The sequence below is a fragment of the Emiliania huxleyi genome (assembly GCF_000372725.1).
Source record: "Emiliania huxleyi CCMP1516 unplaced genomic scaffold EMIHUscaffold_73, whole genome shotgun sequence".
NCBI lineage: Eukaryota > Haptophyta > Isochrysidales > Noelaerhabdaceae > Emiliania > Emiliania huxleyi.
Genome location: NW_005196528.1, coordinates 418,156 through 436,512, shown reverse-complemented (window position 1 = coordinate 436,512; position 18,357 = coordinate 418,156). Strand labels below are relative to the sequence as shown.

Here is an 18,357-nt window from a genome sequence, read left to right as displayed (position 1 = left end):
GCGCGAGACGTGCAGACAGGGTTGCCAGGTGAGAGCGAATGGCGCGGTTCACGCCTCGCACAACAGAGAGAGAGATGCGCTCTGCATGGTGGGACATAAAAGAGAGCGAGTACTTGGGCGAGTAGGCCGTGCGGTCGACGCTGCCGCGCGCGACTTTGCGCGCGAGGCGGCGCAGCTTGAGAACGGCGGTGGGCGAGAAGCCGCCGCCGAACGTCTCGTGGAGCAGCAGGTTGAAGTTGTTGCGCTTGACAAAGATCGCGTCGTGGTAGAAACCGCGATGCGCCTTGACGTAGCCGTGGCCGGTCTTTGTTTGTTGACATTTGTTATGTTTTAGAACAAACAATACTTTAAGCGCGAGGAGGAGCTCATCGTACCCTACATGCGCAATTTGTATTTGACGCTGCATGCAGGGAGATGAGAGCTCCTCCTACGAGACCGTCGCGGGCTACCTGTGCCTGCCCTCCCCAGCGGGTCCGAATTCGACACCATCCCCCAAAGGCACCCGAACCCATGCCATCCTCGCTCGCGCTCTCGCCCGACGCTTCGGCGGCTGCCCGCCGCCGCCGCCGCCGCTTTGCCTTCCGCTCCCGCTTCGGCAGCAGCGTGTAGTTCGGGCCGGTCTCGGCCACACCCTTCAACACGTCGTCGGCGCTCACCAACTCGACGCCGCCCTCTTCGGGCGGCAGGGCGGTCCCCGCCGCCCTGTCGGCCCTGTCCATCTCGTTCCTATATTCGACGTCTTGCTCATATGCGTTTTCGGGTTCCGATTCGTTTCCGATTCGTTTCCAGTTCCCCTCCCTGACGAAATTCTTGCCCTCTCCTTTTTACATACATAATTTAAGGATGCACTGTGTGAGGCCACACGCGCCGCCAAACGACGCATATCTCGCGTAGGTTACACAGGCGTTACACACACCCCACTAACACCGCCGTCCTCAAGCTGCGCCGCCTCGGGCGCAAAGTCGCGCGCGGCAGCGTTGACCGCACGGCCTACTCGCCCAAGTACTCGCTCTCTTTTATGTCGCCACCATGCAGAGCGCATCTCTCTCCTCCGCTCTGTGCTACTGTGCTTGTGCGAGGCGTGAACTCCGCGCCCCGAACCAGCGCCCTAGTCTGGACGATTTTTTGCGCTATCTCCCCGTATCTCCCTCTATCTCCCCGTATCTCCCTCTATCTCCGCGACATAGGACAACCGTTGTCCGACACCCCGAGTACAGTACCCACGCACGCGCACCTCCACGCGCATATGCGCTCCAAGTGCAAGACTCACGCCAATCCTCGCCTGCTTCGCCGCTCCGCCCGCGCATGCGCTCCAAGTGCAAGACTCACGCCATCCTCGCCTGCTTCGCCGCTCCCGCGAAGCTGGGCACCAGACCCACCTTGCGGAAGGCCGTGTACCAGTCTAGCTTGGCGTACCAGTAGCTAACCTCGGCCTTCTCGGCGTCGTCGCGCTCGGCCCACTCCTTCTCCGCCGCCGGGAGGAAGACCTTGCACATGTCGGTCTTGACCAGCTTGAGGGTCGTCACCACGTCGATCCCGCTCGCCGCCTCCGCGCTCTCGAGCCGATCCCACTCGTCCTCGGACGGCGGCGCGAGCCCCTGCGCGGTCACCTGCTGCGCGAGCCGCGCCAAATCGACCGGCCGGCCCTGCACCAGCGCCGTGAGCAGATGGCCGCTGACCGTCGAGGGCAGGATGGCCTTGCCGCTCACCTGCGTCAGCGCGATCTGCTCGATGCTCTCCTTTTGGCCCTGCTGGAAGCGGCGCCACGACGCGTCCCACACAGGCGGCTTCTTGCCGGCGGGCGGCACCGCGAGCTTCCACGGCGCCGCAGGCGTGTACGTCTCTGTCGGCAGCTGCATCGGCGCGCCGCCCTGGCTGGCGCCCGCGGCCGACGCTCCGCCCTGGGAGGCCGCCGGGCCCTGGGACGCGCCGCCGGCCACGTCCGCATGGGCGGTGCGCCAGCGCTGGATCAGCTCGATGAGCGCGTTGGCGCCCTGGGCGGTGATGCGGGCGCCGAGGGCGAGGAGCGACTCGCTCTCCGTCGGCTTGGTGTGGCAGATCTTCATGACCAGGTGGTCGGCGAGCACCGAGGCCGGCGCCATGCGCAGCCGCGCCGCCTCCGCCGTGCGCCACTGCATCAGCTGTCGGTAGAGCGCCTCGTGCGCCTCGGCGCGCGCCACCTGGCCGCGCGCCTTCCAGTCGTCGAGCGTGCGCGTCCAGTGCAGGATCGCGCTCGTGACGGGCGTCTTGTCGGCCCCTGGCTCCAGCTCGGCCTCGGGCACCATCGACACGTCGATGCCCGCCGCCTTGAGCTTCTGCAGCGCCTTGCTCACCTCGAGCCGCGTCGAAGCTGCCTTCTCCTGCTCGACCTTGTCGTCGCGGCGCACCGAGTCGGGCACCGGCAGCATCAGCGCCGGCATCGGCACGCGCGCGAGCTCTCGCAGCTGCTGGTGCCCCTTGGGAGTGACGTGGTACAGGTCGTACGCGCCGAAGCCCGACGGGTTCTTCTTCTGCGTGCGGCTCAGCAGCCCGGCGGTCACCAGGAGCGGCACAAAGTCCTTGAGCGTCTGCCACGAGCGCTTGGGCTTGAGCGCGGCGCGCAGCCCGGCGAGCGGCGGCGTCGCCATGCCCTTCTCCATGTGCGACATGACGCCGTGCCTCGTCGCCGCCGTGAGCAGCAGCCGCGCCTCGAGGGCGTAGTTGCGCTCGACGTCGCCCGCGAAATTCTTGCGCCGCACGCAGTTGTCGCACGTGCCGCACGCCGCAAAGGGCGCGGTCTCGCCCATCAGGCGGAGCAGCGCGACCCACCGGCAGTCGCTCGTGTTGTTGGCGTAGCCGCGCAGCTTCTCGGTCGACTCGAGCACGCGCTCCACCTGGCCGTGCGGCAGGCCCTTGGTGTAGAACTCGCCGCTGTACTTGGCAAAGTCGGCGTCGCTCGCGATCATCTCGCACCGCGCGGGACCGCCGTCGCGCCCGGCTCTCCCGATGTGCTGGTAGTACTCCTCTGCGGTCTTGGGCGCGCCGTAGTGCACGACGCGCCGGATGTCGGGCTTGTCGATGCCCATGCCGAAGGCCACCGTCGCGCAGACGACCGGCAGCTGGCCCGAGAGGAAGCGCACGTGCACGCTCTCGCGCTCCTTGGCGTCGCGCTTGCCGTGGTAGAAGTCGGCGTTGATCTGGCGGTGCTGCAGGAAGGCGGCGACGCTCTCGGCCTCGTTCGTGGTGGGCACGTAGATGAGCGTCGACGAGGCCATCGCGGCGCCGTTGTTCTCGAGCAGCTCCTGCACGAGGCCGCCCAGGCTCTCTGCGAGCCCCGCCTGCTTGCGCGACACCTTGATGGCCAGGTTGGGGCGGAAGGACGACTGCTTCTGCACGTACGGGTTCTGCAGCGCGAGGGAGCGCACGATGTCCCGCTGCACGTTCGGCACGGCCGTGGCGGTCAGCGCCATGATCGGCACGGTCGGCATCCGCTGGCGCAGCTCGCCCAGCTGGCGGTACTGCGGCCGAAAGTCGTGCCCCCACTCGCTCACGCAGTGCGCCTCGTCGATGGCGAAGAGCAGCAGGGGATTGCGCGCGTGCAGCTGCGCCAGGCGGTCGAGCCCGTCGGCCATGAGCTTCTCGGGCGACATGAACACGAGCGGGAACTCGCCGTCGAAGGCGCGCCGCTCGACGTCCTTGTCCAACTGCGCCGAGCCGCAGAAGGCCGCCAGCTGGCGCCGCCCCTGCCCGACGGTGTTGTTGAGGCGCTCGACCTGGTCGGTCATCAGGGAGATGAGCGGCGACACGACGACCACCGTGCGGCCCGTGTGCAGCGCGGGCAGCTGGTAGCATATGGACTTGCCGCGGCCCGTCGCCCAGAAGACAGCGACGTCCTTGCCCGCGAGCGCGGCCTCCACGACCTCCCGCTGCCCCTCGCGGAACTCGTAGCCGTAGTAGTTCATGAGGGACTGCTCGATTCGGGCCCTGTCGGCCTCGGGAAGCACGGAGACCCACGGCGCGGAGGAGAGGCCGGCGTCACTGGCCAGCGCCGCTGGCGGCGGCGGCGCAGGCGCCAGTGGCGCAGGCGCCGGTGGCGCAGGCGCCGGTGGCGGCGGCAGTGCCGCCGGCTTATGTGTCAGCGCAGCTTTCTCGGCCGCCAAGGCAGCGGCCTCCCACGCAGCGTCGTCGATGTCGTCGAGATCGTCCATGTGCATTGCTGCAAGAGCAGGAGGAGTGCCCGGCGGCTGCGGCTGCAGCGGCTTGGACGCGGCTCCCGCCCAGCGCAGCTGCAAATTCTTTTTCTTCAGCTCGCTGCCACTTGTTTATGTCTTGTCTTGCGAAGGCGCTCGGGATCGCTAGCAAGCATACATCAAGATCTCTGCGGGACACCAGTAGATTTGTTGAGTGGAGATCGTAGATGCCGATCAGAGATCTTCCACACACAGCATCTCTCACAAAACTCAGAGATCTTTAACTGAAGATAGAGATCTTGAGCTGCCGACATCGGCACCTCGAGATCTCTGGCCGGAGACGGAGATGTTGACATCGCGCCAAAGGGGCCTAGAGATCGTGTGCGCCGACTGGAGATTGCAAAATGGCGCGAAAAGAGGGTGGAGATCCGCTTGAAGGTGTGAAAGGAAAAGAGCATCCCCTTGGAAGGACGTCGATTCCCCCCCTGACACGCCTCCCCCACAAGTCGAGATTGGAGATTGGAGATCGGAGATGAAGATCGGAGAAGCAAAACATGACGTTGAAGATTGGAGATTGGAGATGGAGATCGGAGATCTGACTGGATCCGGCAAAATATGACGCTGGAGATTTGGAGATTGGAGATGGAGATCGGAGATGATTTTTATTTTCATTTTTTTATTTTTGGCCCGAAGAGCCTGCGGCGCCGGTTTTAACTTTACGGTGTGGGGGAACCATGCGTGAGTGAGCTTTTTATTATCAAAAAAGAAAAAGAGGATGACAGCGGCGTCATCTCCAATCTTGCGTCGACACATCTCCGAGGGCGGCGCAGCCAAGCCCGAGTAGTGGTCTTCTTGAGGCGCGTCAGCGCCGAGTCCGTGAGGAGCGGCCCCAGCTTGCTGGGTGCGGCCCCGCCGCGGGCCGTAGCGAGAATCGCGCAGCGAGTCGGCCGGAGAGGTTAAAACCGGCGCCGCAGGCTCTTCGGGCCAAAAATAAAAAATAAAAATAAAAAATCATCTCCGATCTCCATCTCCAATCTCCAATCTCCAGCGTCATATTTTGCCGGATCCAGTCAGATCTCCGATCTCCATCTCCAATCTCCAATCTCCAACGTCATATTTTGCCGGATCCAGTCAGATCTCCGATCTCCATCTCCAATCTCCAATCTCCAATCTCGATTCGGGGGTCGGGGGGGGGGGGGGGCTCGAACCTTCAAGGAGATGCGCTATGGATTCATTCACACCGCACATCTCCGATCTCCAATCTCCAATCTCCCATTTGACCCCTGCCGCCGCCAGCTGCGATCTCCAATCTCCAATCTCGATCTCCAATCTCCGCCCCGGCGGTGGATGCCCGGCGCGAGGATCTACGATCTGTGTTCTCCATCTCCAATCTCCACCTTTGACCCTGGCAACTGCCAACACGATCCACAATCTGTGATCTCAATCTTTCATCTTCAACCAAGCCCGACTGTGTGGTAGAATCGGCTAGGATCTCCACTCCTGGTCTGCGATCTACTGTCTGCGATCTACTACTCTCTCGCAGAGATCTCGATTACTCCTAGCAAGGACCTCAAACCGGCATCTCCGGCCCCAAGGGGGAGTCGGCGCTGAAGTGCCTGCACATGTTTCATGCCGCGATCCTTCAGAGGCCGCGTGGGCAGCAGTGCCGGAGCGACGACGAGGTGATCGAGCGTGCAAAGGAGGCTGCCTCGAGCCCCGCCGCACTCCGTAGGATGGTGGAAGCGCTCGTCGCGGACGCCTCCGCCGACGACGAGGAGGAGACGGCGCCGATGCGCGAGGTTGTGCGCGACTCGGGGGCGGCGCGCTCTTGAACAAACGAGCGGCGCGCTCTCTATGCGGCGCGTGCGGGCGAGGCTGGAGCTGCGCTTCGCCGGCTGCAGCCTGCGGTCGACCCAGGGAAAGCGGCGTGCAAGCTGAAGTACGCGGAGGCGCAGTACGAGGCCAACAAGCAGATCGCACCGGGGCTGCTCAAGCCTGTCAGGGGCGTGAAGGCGTACAAGCCGAAGGATGCCTCGATCGAGAAGGTGTTCTGCAATCCGCCACGCCTCCGCGCGCCAGGTATCCTCGGGGACACCATGGAGGACTGGAGTGTCATCTACAAGTGTGGTGCGCGGGACGGCATCAGGGGCATGTGCAAAGCCATCTGGTGCGGCACCGTGACCGACGGCGTCAAGGGCATCATCTGCGACGTGCGGGCGTGCGCCTTCTACAAGGACCCGCTGTGCACGGAGGGGCCCAGTGCGCGCATCCGCCCGATCGCCATTGGCTGTGCGCTCCGCCGCCTCTGCTGCAAGGCAGGGACGTGCGACTTGGCTCCGGAGTGGAACCGGTTCTACACGACGATGCACCCGGACGACGCGGCTGAGTGGGAGGCGGACATCTGCTCGGCCGAGGCCGCCCTCTCGCATGCGAAGCAGGCGGAGGCCCATGCGGAGGCGGTCAAGGCGGACGCGGCCCCACGGTCACGGCGTCCAAACACGCGGTCGAGGAGGCGGCGCGGCACCTCGGTGAGGTGAAGGAGCCGCGCAACTTCGTCCGCAACAATGTCTTTGCAAAGGCGGGGTGCGAGCGCACTGCTTACCATGTGCGCTCGTGGATGGAGTCGCCCCGCTGCAAGGACGACATCATCATTGACGACGACATCGAGTGCATGTACAACGCCACATGCCGCGTGGCGATGTTCAAGGCGCTGCGGGAGGAGCCGCTCTTCCAGCAGTGCGTCCCCGTGTACTCTTCGCGCGCCGGCTGCCGCCCAACGCGCTGCTGGTCGTGAAACGGACGGCACGGACATCCTCTACCAGCGCAACGTGACGGCGCTGCACCAAGCGGCGCACGCCGTGCTAGCGCACGCCGGCGCGGACGTCGTCTTCGGCGCGGAGGCGTACTGCTACCACTGCTCTCGCACCGGGGACGCGGAGCGCCTGCGTAAGAACACTCTCTTCCGCTTCCTCAACGGCGGCTGCATGGCTGCGCGCGCGGCGCCGCTCGTGCAGATGCTGCAGGCGTACCTCGACGAGATGGGGCGCGACGGCAAGCTGCGTGGCACGCCCGAAGCGGACGCGGCCCGCGCGCACGCGCTGCGCTCCGCCTACGCCGACGGCACGCCACGCGTGTACCACAGCACGCAGCAGGCGCTGCTCACGCGACTCCTCCTCGAGCAGCAGTCCCGCCGCGCTGGCACCAAGAGCTTCCCAACGATCGCGCTCGACCACAACGCGACGCTGTGCCTCAACCTCTTCTCCTCTCCAGCTCCACGCCGCGCAAGCACATGGAGTGGACGGCGCGCGGCACCATCCGCTACCAGGCCGCTGGCACCGAGGCGCCCATCGTCCACTACAACGGCAACATTGCCGACTCGGACGTCGACTGGCTGCAGGGCTTTACAGCGGACGTGCTCATGGGCCGCCTGCGAAGCCGCCACCCGAAGTCGTCGGTGACGCCGGTCGCCATTTCGCCCAGCTTCGAACTCACGAACATGGACATGGAACGGCACAAGTCAAACGGCACGGCGGAGGCGCGGAGGCGCAGGCGGGCGGCCACCACGAGACAGCGGCGAGCGGCACCGGGCGGCGCCATCGCGGCAAATGGCGAAAAGCGCCGACGTGGAGGGCCCGAGCGTGGGCAGGCGCTGGCGCACATGGAGGTGGCAGTGAACGAGGTGGACGCGAAGGAGAACGCCGCGGCGCAGCTCGTGCAGGCGCTGCAGGCGCTGCAGGCGCTGCAGGCGCAGATGCAGGAGATGCGAGAGGACAACAAGGCGGTGCGTGCGCGGATGGAGGAAGAAGGCAAGTCTCTCTTCGCGCGCGCATTGCCGAGATCGAGCGCCAACCACAGAGGAGACGTTCGCCGAGCTGAGACGGAGTGAGAGGCCGTACCCTGCACGGGACGATAGACTCCCCGCACGTGAGCTCTTACTAAAAGCTCACCCTGGGCTGGACCTAGTCAACCACCACGCCGACGTCGATCGACACGTGACCACTTTCTTCATCGATGTTCGTACCGAGAACTGACGTGGGAGAGACTACGCGCCCTCCTCCTCCTCCACCCTCCGCCGCCGCCGCCCCGTGCTCCCTGAGCCACTCCCGCGAGCGCAAGTCCGCCTGCCTCACGCGGCGTCGGCCGTCGGGTCGAGACGCCGCCGCCTCCGCTGCGCGACGCCGAGGCGCCCGAGGGCGGGGCGGCGTGGGGCTGACGCCTCAGCAAGCGTCAGCCGGGCGCGGTGCCAGATGCGCGCGTCATGTCGTCCTCTCAGCGGCTCTCTACGAGCGCTGGGCCGCGTCCGCCGCCTTCCTTGCAGCGGCCGCCTTGGCCCTCGCAGCGGCCGCGCGCCTCGCCTTTGCGGCGGCCATCCCCGCCTCAGCTGCCGCCGTGGCCGCCTCAGCTGCCGCCGTGGCCGCCTCAGCTGCCGCAAGTGCCGCGGCCGCGGCTTCCTCCTCGGCCACGGCTTCCTCCTCCTCCGCCTCTGCCTCCTCCTCCTCTTCCTCAGCCTCCTCGGCCAACCGCTCCGCCTCCACCATCTCAGCTAAAGCCGCTGCCTGGCTCTCCGCCGTGATGCCGAGCCGGATCCTCTCCTCGTGACAACTTTCGAGAAGCCTGATCAATCTCTCCTCCTCCTTCTTTGCCGCCTCGGCTGCGGCTGCCTCCGACAGCACCTCGGCACCCTCTGGTGGCGCCTCTGCACCCTCCGCCGCCGCCTCGGGCTCCTGCGACGGCCCAGCGCCGCCGCTCCCGCCGCCCTTCTTCTTCTTCTTGCCCTTCTTGCCCTTGCCGCGCTTCTCCGCCTCGACCTCCGCCAGCAGCTCGTCGGCGTGCCGCGCCGCCTCCGCCTCCGCCGCCGCCCGCTCCGCTGCCCTCTCCGCCGCCCCCGCAGCCCACGCCGCCTCCTTGGCCGCCTTCTCGGCCGCCCTCTCGGCCGCCGCCTTGGCCGCCGCATGCTCCTCGAAGGCGCGCACGCAATCGGCGCTGCCCTCCTCCTTGGCAGTCTGCAGCGCTGTGCAGCCAGCCACCGAGCGCAGTTCCGTGTCGGCGCCCGCCCGCAGCAGGCAGAGCAGGACGGCGGGGTGGTCCCTGACAGCGGCAAACATCAGCGCGGTGACGCCGGCATTGTCCTGCTGGTTGATCTCCGCGCCGTGAAGCAGCAGCAGCTCGGCCACCCGCTCGTGGCCCAGGAGGGCGGCGCCCATCAGCGCGGTGTTGCCGACGCTGGTCTGAAGGTTGATCTCCGCGCCGTGCTGCAGCAGCAGCTCAACCACCCGCTCGTTGCCGCAGGGCGGCGGCCAGCAGCGCGGTGCGGCCTTTACTGTTCCGAAGGTCGACCGAAGCGCCACGCTGTAGCAACGCCGCGGCCAGCCACTCGCGGCCGAAGAGGGCGGCGACCATCAGCAGCGTAAAGCCGCTCGCACCCTCATTAGCGAAAGTCGCGTCCACCCGCCCGCCGCCGTTGAGCCACGCCAGCACCGCCTCGCCGCCTTGCTCAGCCGCCTCCACGACCTCCTCGGGGACGGCGTCCTCGCCCGTTCCGCTCTCCACGCCGCCGGAAGAGGACGCGGCAGTTGGTGCCGCCGCCGCCCCCTTGCCCGAGGCGGCACCGCCGTCCGCCCCCACGCCGCCCGCCTCGACCGCCGCCGCGTCGCGCCTCTCCGCCGCCACCTCGCCGAGATACGTCTTGACGGCGGCGACGCACTCGGTGTGACCCTTCTCCTTGGCGATCTGCAGTGCCGTGTTGCCCGCCGCAGTGCGCAGCGCCATGTCTGCGCCTGCCCGCAGCAACTGGAGCACGACGGCAGCACGGTCGGAGAAGGCGGCGTTCGTGAGCGCAGTGTAGCCGTCGCCGTCCTGCAGGTCGACCTCTGCCCCGTGCCGCAGAAGCAAGACCACGCGCTCGTGGCCTTGGTGGGCAGCGAACATCAGCGCGGCGACGCTGCCGCTGTCCAGAAGGTTGGTCTCCGCGCCGTGCCGCAGCAGCGTCTCGACCACCTGCACGTGGCCTTCCTGGGCGGCGGCCATCAGCCCCGTAGTGCCGTTGCTGTCTTGCGCGTCCGGCTTCGCGCCCCGCTTCAGCAGAACCTCGACCAGCTGCTTGTGACCGTGTCCGGCGGCGGTCAGCAGGAGCGTCCAGCCACTCACACCTCCACGCACGTACGTCGCGTCAGCCCGCCCGTCCCCGGCGAGCCACGTCTGCACCACGCCCAACTTGCCGTCCTTCGCCGCGGCTTGGATCTTTTTCGGCAGCGCGAGCGACGCAGCCTGTGGCGCCGTTGAAGCGTGGGAGGCGGCTGAGCCAGCTTTTCGGCCCGGCATGGAGCGGGGGCTCGAGAGCAGCTGGCGCGTGGAATAAAGAAATTGCTGACGGCGATGTGTAAGGAACTGCACTCCAAGTGCTCCAAGTGCTGGGCGCTCCCGCCCGGTGTACTGAGAACGGGGACGTGGGAGAGAGAGACTACCCTGCGCCCTCCTCCTCCGCCGCCGCCCCGAGCCCCGTGCTGCCTGAGCCACTCCCGCGAGCGCAAGTCCGCCTGTCTCACTGGCTCGGGGATGCGATGCCTCGAGCAGCGGCGGACCACGCCGAGGGCCGACGGGAGGGAGAGGCCGTGCCCGGACCGACACGACGACTGGGCGAATGCCGCCCACGGCGCTTGCCGGCTCGGACGTGCGCAGCAGCGCGCCTGCAAAAGAAGGGCCTAGGACTAGCCTCACACGCCGCGTGCCCTGTCGCCTGTTTGTGTTGTTTCTGCTGTTGATTCTGGGTCTTGGCACTGTGCGTTAGAAACACAACACGGACGAATGTTTCTCTTTGGGACAGCTCTTTGGGACAGCAAGACAGCATGGGGAAAGAAGAATTCTTAAAGTACAAGCCTCTCTCACAGCACGTTGGATTCGAGCTGTTTGGGGGGAAAGGGTATGGGGTAGGTTCCCGATCGGCGGGCTACCCCCTACCCCCCTACCCCTCGACACGTGTCCAGGCACAAGGGCTACCCCCTACCCCCCTACTCACAGGTCTCCAGTGTCCAGATTGCTGTAACGGTAGTTTTGTCGGACAGCGTCACGCCGTCACCTCACGCCCTGCCGCCCCTCCGCGCGCCCGCGCACCCCCTACCCCCAGGTGCCTCCAGAAGCCGTAACGTCGCCCACGCTGCCCCTCCGGCTCCGCGCGCCCGCCGCCCGCGTCTCACGCAAATCCGACGATGAGCGATGTGCCGACTATGGAGGACCCGTCACCAGACGACGCAGGGCGGACGACGGGGAGGCGGAGCAGACGCGCAGGGCGAGACGAGGGAGGGAGCAGGATGTTGCGGAGATCAGCAGGAGGATGTACGACGAGATTAGGAGCAGCAGGGACCCGAGGGACCATGTGGAAGACGGCTAGTGCTAGTCCCCCATCGGGAGGACGACCCCGGCTATAGTCGCCGACCACACCCACAAAGAACCCTGCACAAAGACCGCAGGGCGGGGACCGGTTCCTTTTTACCCATCTCCTAGCAGAGGTGTCCGTTTTATTTATTTATTTATTCGGTTGGGCTCGGCGCGCGACGGACTTCACACAAAAACACAACCACGGACCCAAGACGCACAAGCTCAGACAGTCGAGAGACTTCACAGTAACGTAATTCACAGTTCGGCCAACAAGCCCTCACACCGGCACCCCCTACCCCCCTACCCTCCGTCGGGCCCCGCTGACCCTCCTACGCCACAACCCCGACCCTACCCTACTCGAGTACGAGACGGACAGCTCGAATCGCCGAGAACTCAAGGGACGCCACGCTGGCAAGTGTTGCGAGCAAGAGGGATGGATGCCAGGTTCTCGGTCTCGCTCGCTGTCACTCGCTCTCCTCCTCTCTCTGCTCCTCGCCCTGGCCGCCCTCCACGCCGCCGTTCGCGCACTCCGCTCTCGCTCCTCAACGGCCACCGCCACCACTGCCTTCACCGCTCCCCGCGAGGCAGCCGGCCCGCTCGGCGGCCGCTTCCCAGCGCCGCCGGCCAGCCTCACACTGACCTTTGGCACCGTCGGTCTCAAGGACTTTGTGTCCAATTGGCTGTGGCACGCGGCGCGGGTGCGGCCGCGGCTCTCGTATGGCGTCATCGCGCTCGACGACGAGCTGCGCCACCTCTGCGACGTGTGGGGCGAGCCGGCCATATCCGCCCGCCGGCTGCTCGCCGGCGGTCCCGCCTCGGTCGACGCCGCCTTTGCCGCGCTCGGCGGCGGCTACGTGCGCGACGAGCGCGGTAAGTTCAAGCAGCTCGGCTACCTCAAGGCGCTGGCTACGGCACGGCTGCTCGAGCTGGGGTTCGACGTGCTGCTCAGCGACGCAGACGCCGTATGGCTCGGCGATCCGTGGCCGTGGATCGGCAGCCGCGCGGGCGGCCAGCCGTCGGCCGACGCCGGAGACTTGCCGCTCGCTGACGTGCTCGCCTCAAACGACATGCCCGACTTGCGGCGCGATGGGCAGCCGGACTCGGTGTACAACTCGGGCGTGGCCTTCTTCCGCGCCTCGCCGGGCGGCAGAGGCGGCCGCGCGCGCCGCTTCGCGCTCGAGTGGGCCAACCGCACGCTCGCCACGGTCCCGCCTCGCGCGCGACGGCAGCCGTGCATGCATGTCAGCACCCGCCCACGCGTAAGGTTGTGAGCAGGGCGTCATCGGCAACGATCAGACCGAGTTCAACCGGCTGCTGCGGAACCGGTACATCGACGGCGACTACAGCTGCAACCGGCCAGAGTGCCTCGCGCGGGACCCCGGCATGTACGTGCCGTACTCGGCCGAATGGGTGTGCGACGGCGGCGGCGGCGGCGGCGGCGGCGGCGGCGGCGGCGGCGGCGGCGGCGGCGGCGGCGGCGGGTCCTCCGCCGCAGGCTGCCGGCCCTGCGGCTGGCGGGCGACTCCGGGCACGGCCGACCCGTACACGGGCTTGCAGGCGGTGGAATTGCCGCGGCAGAGCGAGGCGTGGCGGCGGTGCGAGGCGGAGCAGCGGCTGCTCTGCTGCGCGGGGCGCAAGCCGCGCTTGCCTGCGCGGCGCGTCTACTGGATGTGGGGCGGGCGCGTGCGGTTCGGCCTCCTGCCGGCCGACCGGTTCCTGCAGGGCCCAACCTACTTTGTGTACCGGCTGCACGAGCAGCGCGCTGTGCCGCCTCTGCACGTGCACGTGACGTACACTATGGGCGGTGGGGAAGGCAAGCGGTCGAGGCTGCGCGCCGCGGGGCTGTGGCAGGCGCTGCACCCGCGCCCGCGTAGACCTCCAGACCTCCCTCTGACCGCGCTTGCGTTGCTCTCGCGCCAGGCAGCGTCGCGCACGGGGGCGCATGCGGCCGGCAGCGCGGCAGGCAATTTCGCCGGCGGCGCCGGCTTTGTGCGGGTGACCGGCCTCGATGCGTTGCTGCTCTCGCTGCTGGATCGCATGCGGCTGCCCCCAAAGGTGTGGGAGTGCGACCCTCCCCCCACCGACGCGGAGCGGGAGCGAGGCCACTTGCCCGACCAGCCGTCCGCCTTCTTTGCCCTGGAGGGCGGCGCGGGCAGCGCATCCCGCTGCTACCACCCTCGCCACCTCGTCCTGGGCGGCCGGGCCGAGGCGCCGCCCGCCTTTGACTATGCGCGCGCGCCCGACCCGGCGGCTCCGCACGTCGCCATGCAGTACGTGCAGCGGTCCGTGCTGCGCAACGCGCTCGCACTCGCTTCGGCGCTCGGGTGGCAGCTGGTGCGGCCGAGGCTCTGGGCGCTGTGCGAGCGGCACTGGTGGCACCTCAAGGACTGCCGGCTGCCGGGCAACCCGCTGCCGATGCCGTACGAGGCGCCGTACGACACGCTCTTCAACCTCGAGGACTGGAACCAGGCCGGGGCGGAGGACGGAGCGGCGGCGGGCCCCATCCAGCTGGCAGAGGAGGGCGAGGTGCGGGGCCTCGAGGCGCGGAGGCTGCACCTCCTTCCGCCGAGCGACGGAGGCGGCGGCGCTGCGGGCGGCAGCGTCAAGGGCGACCTCGTCCTCCCCCACGGCACCTCGTTCGACGCCGCAGCGCGCTTCCTCCGGCCGAGGCTCGGCAACGCCTCCGGCGGCCGGCGCGCAGTTGTTGAGCTCGACGTGCGCTCGCTGCTGCGCTTCTCGCCGTGCGGCTTTGACGACGAGGCCGCCGCGGCGCGCTTCCAGCGGCGCGTCGTCGAGCGGCTCTTCCGCGGGCAGTACTCGTACTGCGGCGAGGAGCGCAACCCGCACGTGGACGCGATGCTGGCGAACGCGCGCGCCAAGCACCAACCCGAGGAGCCGCTGCTCATGACGCGCCGCAATTGCACGGGCCAGCCCGCAAACGACTTCAACAAGCCGAAAGTGGACTTGGGCCCTGAGGCGCTGCGGTACCTACCTCGCGGCGCGTGTGGCGAACGCACGGTGGGTGGCGGCAGCGACGATGGCGCCGAGGCGACCCTGAAACGGGGCGTGGCGTTTGTAAGGCTCTCGTAGTACGTAAAGCCGTGATCCGTTTCACCGGGCCGCACCGCGGGGCGTCATAACCGAACCGAAAGAGAAATTGCACTGAATTACGAAACAAAATCTGAATTACGCCGCGTGTTTGATCTGAAGTCACGGCGAATTCAGTGCGGGCGCGCCTGGCGGCAGTGGCACCGCCCAGCGAGCGAGCGAGTGCGCGCGCGTGACGTATGGTATGGTGTGACGCGAGAGTCGAGAGACGTGACGCCTGACGCTGACCGCTGACGCACGTGTCCACGAGAATCTCCCCGTGCGTGCGTCCAAATAAATATCGATCGGCCATCTCGCGGCAACTCGGAGCGAAATTTTAGATTTAGTTTCTCACATGCAAGGGTTGGTGCACACAAGTTGAGCGCAGCAGTGTACTAGTCTATCCCTAGGTCTGCGCGCGTCTCTGCGGGCGCTTGCTCTTCAAGACAGAGGCCCGTGTTCCCGACGAGGCCGATTCCCGCCGCCGGTGGGAAAAAAGATTGCGGGGTGACCAGTCCTTGGGCCAGCCCCGAAATGGCCGGCATCGCCCCAAAGCGTAGGCCAGCAACGGCGGCGTTCGCCTGTGTCTGCGCCTGGAGCTGCTCCCGCTGCAGCCCCAGCGCCACCGCCGCTGCCGACGAGGGGCTCGGTGCTGCGGGAAACGGCCGCACCGGTGCCGGTCCCGCGGTGGGGAGCATGATGCCCTGCAACGCGGCATCGTGCGCCTGCTGCATCTGCTGCACTGTCCTCGCCTGCAGCTGCGCGGCCCGCCCCTGCTGCTCGCTGCGCGCGCTCTCGTACTGCTGGAAGAGCTGCGCCTGGTGGTGGAACTGCGCCTGCGCCTAGAGCGGGACCGGGGTCCGGCTTAGGGCAACGGCATCTGCTGGAACGTCGGCACGAGGATCCGAACTGCCTCCCGCGCTGCTGCCTCCCTCTTCGCCTGGACCGCATCCCTCGCAAACGCCTCGCGCGCCAGCTCCTCCCTGCGCGCCAGCTCCTCCCTGCGCGCTTGCTCCTCCCGTCGCGCCATCTCTTCCCGTTGCGCCTGCTCCCGGCGCGCCAGCTCCTCCCTGCGCACCTGCTCCTGGCGCATCTGCTCGTCCCTGCGCGCCTTATCGCGACGCGCCTGCTCCTCCAGCTGCTGCATCGCCCATGCCGTGGCCTCCCTCTTCACCTAGAGAAGAGGAGCGGAGTTTGCCTCGTGCATTGCCACATCAATTCAAGGGCTCGGCAGCAATCGCCTGCGCCTCCCTCGCCTGCGCCGCCTGCGCCGCCTCGCTCACCCGCCTCAGCTGCTGCACCTCCAAAGCCCGCTGCGTCAGAGCTTGCTGATACGCCGCCGCGCCGGGCTGAGGTGGCAAATACGCAGGGTGCGGCTGCGGCGCGAACCCGGCCGTGTGCGCATGCTGCTCCATTTTTTCGGGTACGAGATGCCATGTGGCGATGCGACCGCAGCCAGGAGTCGACGGGGATTGTGCGAATCCCGCCTGCGCTTGGTGGACCTGCTGCGCCTGCTGCTGCGCCTGATGATGTGCCTGCAGAGCGAAGCAGCGCGTCGGTGGACGGTCAGGGCGCGGTTAGGTAGGGGAAAGGGCTGAGCGAGGCTAGATTGAAGTCAGAGCTACACGTGTGGAGTCAGGGCCGGACAGCCACCTGCCACTGCGCATGTTGCCACTGCGCAGCTTGTTGGTAGTATGCAGCGGCGTGTGCCATCTCGGCCGATTGTTGCGCTGGCAGCGGGACCGCGCAAGGCAGATCGGCGGGCGGCACGGAGGATTGCGGCGGCAGTGGGACAGCACAAGGCAGATCGGCGCGCGGCACAGACGGCTGCGGCAACGGGATAGCGTGAGGTAGCGCGGCGGGCTGCGGCGGTGGCAAAACGGCGGGCGGAAGTGGGCGGGGCTGAGCCGCGTCATCGTCGATCGGCGGCAACTCGATTCCGCTCTCTGCCTGGAAGTTCTGTCGGATCGCGTCAGCCGTTCGAGCGACCGCCATTCGCTCCCAATACACACGAGGCGGCTCGGCGGAGCTGGACGCCGCGCTGTTTTTTTGCTTGGGCGCCGGCCCGGGAGGCGGCCCTTTCCGCTTCAGCTTGCTCCTCTCCGCCACTGCCCGCAAAATCTCCTCCTCCCTGAGCTTTCGCTCGCGCTGCTCCGCGCCCTCCGTCGCCGCCGCCGCAGCGCGCCTCGCCTTCTCCGCCTCCTCGTCGCGCTTCGCCTCGGCGGCCGCCTGACAACAAGTTGCGGGCGCGCTCAGACCGCTGTGACGGCGACGCGGCCGGCGCTCGAGCGCTGCGCCGCCTCGGCCCTCTGCGCCTTGCGCTGCTCCTTCTTCTCGCGCTCGCGCTCCCTCTCGAGCTCAAGCTCGCGCTCGCGCTCCGCCTGAGCCGCAGGGGTGGAGCCGCAGGGACGGAGGGTGAGGTCGGACGCGACGACAGCCGGGCCGGAGCGGGCGAGGGGGCGTCAGGCGAGGCGCGCCTGCAAGCGCCGCGCCTCCGGGCCAAAGAGCGGGAGGCCGTCTCCTACCTCCGAGGCCTCCGGCACACCCCCCTCCGCGCGTTCGCCGTCCGCGTGGGTCGGCGGCGGCGGCTCGAGCGGCGGCGGCTCGAGCGGCGGCGGCTCGAGCTCGTGCGCGCTGCTCTGCTGGGCAAGCTGCTCCTCGCCGTCCAAAACGACGATCTGCTCGCTCGACGCCGTCGCTTTCGCCTCGGCGCACGGCCTGCAGACGTACGTTTCGAGGTCCTCCGCCTGTCCGAGCACGCGGCGGCAGGTCGGGCGATTGGGTGGAGGGGAGTCGGGCCGGAGGGGGTGTGGTGGTGGAGGCGGTCGTGGCGGGGGCGGAGTGGCGGAGTGGGGAGGGGTGGCGGGGGCGGCCGGGCGGCGGGGTGGCAGGGTGGGGGCGGGGGGGGTTGAGTCTGCGTGTTTGCAGCGTGGCGCGTGCCTGCGCCGAGTCGTCCACACCCGCGCACTCGCCGTGGCACCACCTGCCGCAGTCGTCGCACGAGACCCAGACGCCGTTGAAGGTCATGCTGCTGCTCGGCAGGTGTCGCTCTGTGCCGCAAAAACAGCCGAGCGACTCCTCCTCAACCTCCTCCTCAACCTCCTCCTCTGCCTCGGCCCCCGCCGGAGCCGGTTCGACGCGCCCAGCGTGGGCGGCCAGGTACGCAGAGGCGGGGAGCGAGGCGGCCGCGGGGCGCGCCGGCGGCCGCGACACGCCCGTCAGCTTGAGCCGCACCCGGCGCGACCCGACGCACGCGCGCTGGTGCCTCGTCTTTGCGGCGACATTTCCAAAGACAGCTCCGCACTGCGTGCACCGCGACGGCAGGAGATGCGGCGGCAGCTCCTTCGCCAGGGGCGAGCCACGCCCGCCCGGCCAGCCGCGCCCGCCGCGCCCCCCCCTCCCGCCGCGCCCGCGCGCGCCCGTCCGCGCGTGGCTCGACAATGGGCTGGCGCCAGTGCGCCACGCGGCGACAAGCTCGGGCGACAAGTTGGCCTCGGGCTCCCAGCTATCTGCCGAGGGGCCCCACCTGCGCAGAAGGGACGGGGGACAGGGGGGGGGGGGGGGGGGGTCAGCGCCCATTCCCCCCCGGAGAGGCTCCCCCCCACACAGGCACACAACCGGGGGCGCGCGCGCCCGAGCCAGCGGACCACGATCTCGACTGGCCAGCCTCGGCTCCGGTCCTTGAGAAGCCGCTCGACGGTTACGATCAACCTCGCGATCGTCCTCC

The 18,357-nt window shown here is 68.0% G+C and overlaps 4 protein-coding genes across 4 annotated transcripts; 1 reads left to right on the top strand and 3 right to left on the bottom strand.

Moving 5' to 3' along the window:
• Nucleotides 1-1,097: 1,097 nt before the first annotated feature.
• On the bottom strand, nt 1,098-2,115 carry EMIHUDRAFT_438278 (hypothetical protein). Its single transcript, XM_005760998.1, has one exon. The coding sequence runs from the start codon at nt 2,100-2,102 to the stop codon at nt 1,326-1,328; it is 777 nt and encodes a 258-aa protein (XP_005761055.1). The 5' UTR covers nt 2,103-2,115; the 3' UTR covers nt 1,098-1,325.
• Nucleotides 2,116-2,924: 809 nt separating this feature from the next.
• EMIHUDRAFT_428248 (hypothetical protein) lies at nt 2,925-4,137 on the bottom strand (the record flags this gene model as incomplete). Its single annotated transcript, XM_005760997.1, has 2 exons — nt 4,014-4,137; nt 2,925-3,971 (listed from the first exon to the last, which is right to left on the bottom strand). A coding segment is annotated over exon 2 (1,017 nt), but the record flags the coding sequence as incomplete, so codon positions are not given.
• A 1,654-nt stretch (nt 4,138-5,791) lies between these two features.
• On the top strand, nt 5,792-14,633 carry EMIHUDRAFT_217359 (hypothetical protein; the record flags this gene model as incomplete). Its single annotated transcript, XM_005760996.1, has 9 exons — nt 5,792-5,968; nt 6,044-6,628; nt 6,703-6,915; nt 6,992-7,413; nt 7,440-7,950; nt 12,128-12,748; nt 12,819-12,953; nt 13,101-13,730; nt 13,815-14,633. 9 exons carry the CDS (start codon nt 5,792-5,794, stop codon nt 14,631-14,633), a joined length of 4,113 nt encoding a protein of 1,370 aa, XP_005761053.1.
• Nucleotides 14,634-15,025: 392 nt separating this feature from the next.
• EMIHUDRAFT_217358 (hypothetical protein) lies at nt 15,026-15,777 on the bottom strand (the record flags this gene model as incomplete). The annotated part of the gene is made up of 2 exons (XM_005760995.1): nt 15,026-15,472; nt 15,541-15,777. The coding sequence occupies 2 exons, from the start codon at nt 15,775-15,777 to the stop codon at nt 15,026-15,028; spliced, it is 684 nt and encodes a 227-aa protein (XP_005761052.1).
• Between the last annotated feature and the right edge of the window lie 2,580 nt (nt 15,778-18,357).

What these genes read in the sequence shown, in the direction of transcription:
- EMIHUDRAFT_438278 (XM_005760998.1), bottom strand. Translation starts at nt 2,102, where the DNA reads ATGGCGCCGGCCTCGGTGCTCGCCGACCACCTGGTCATGAAGATCTGC.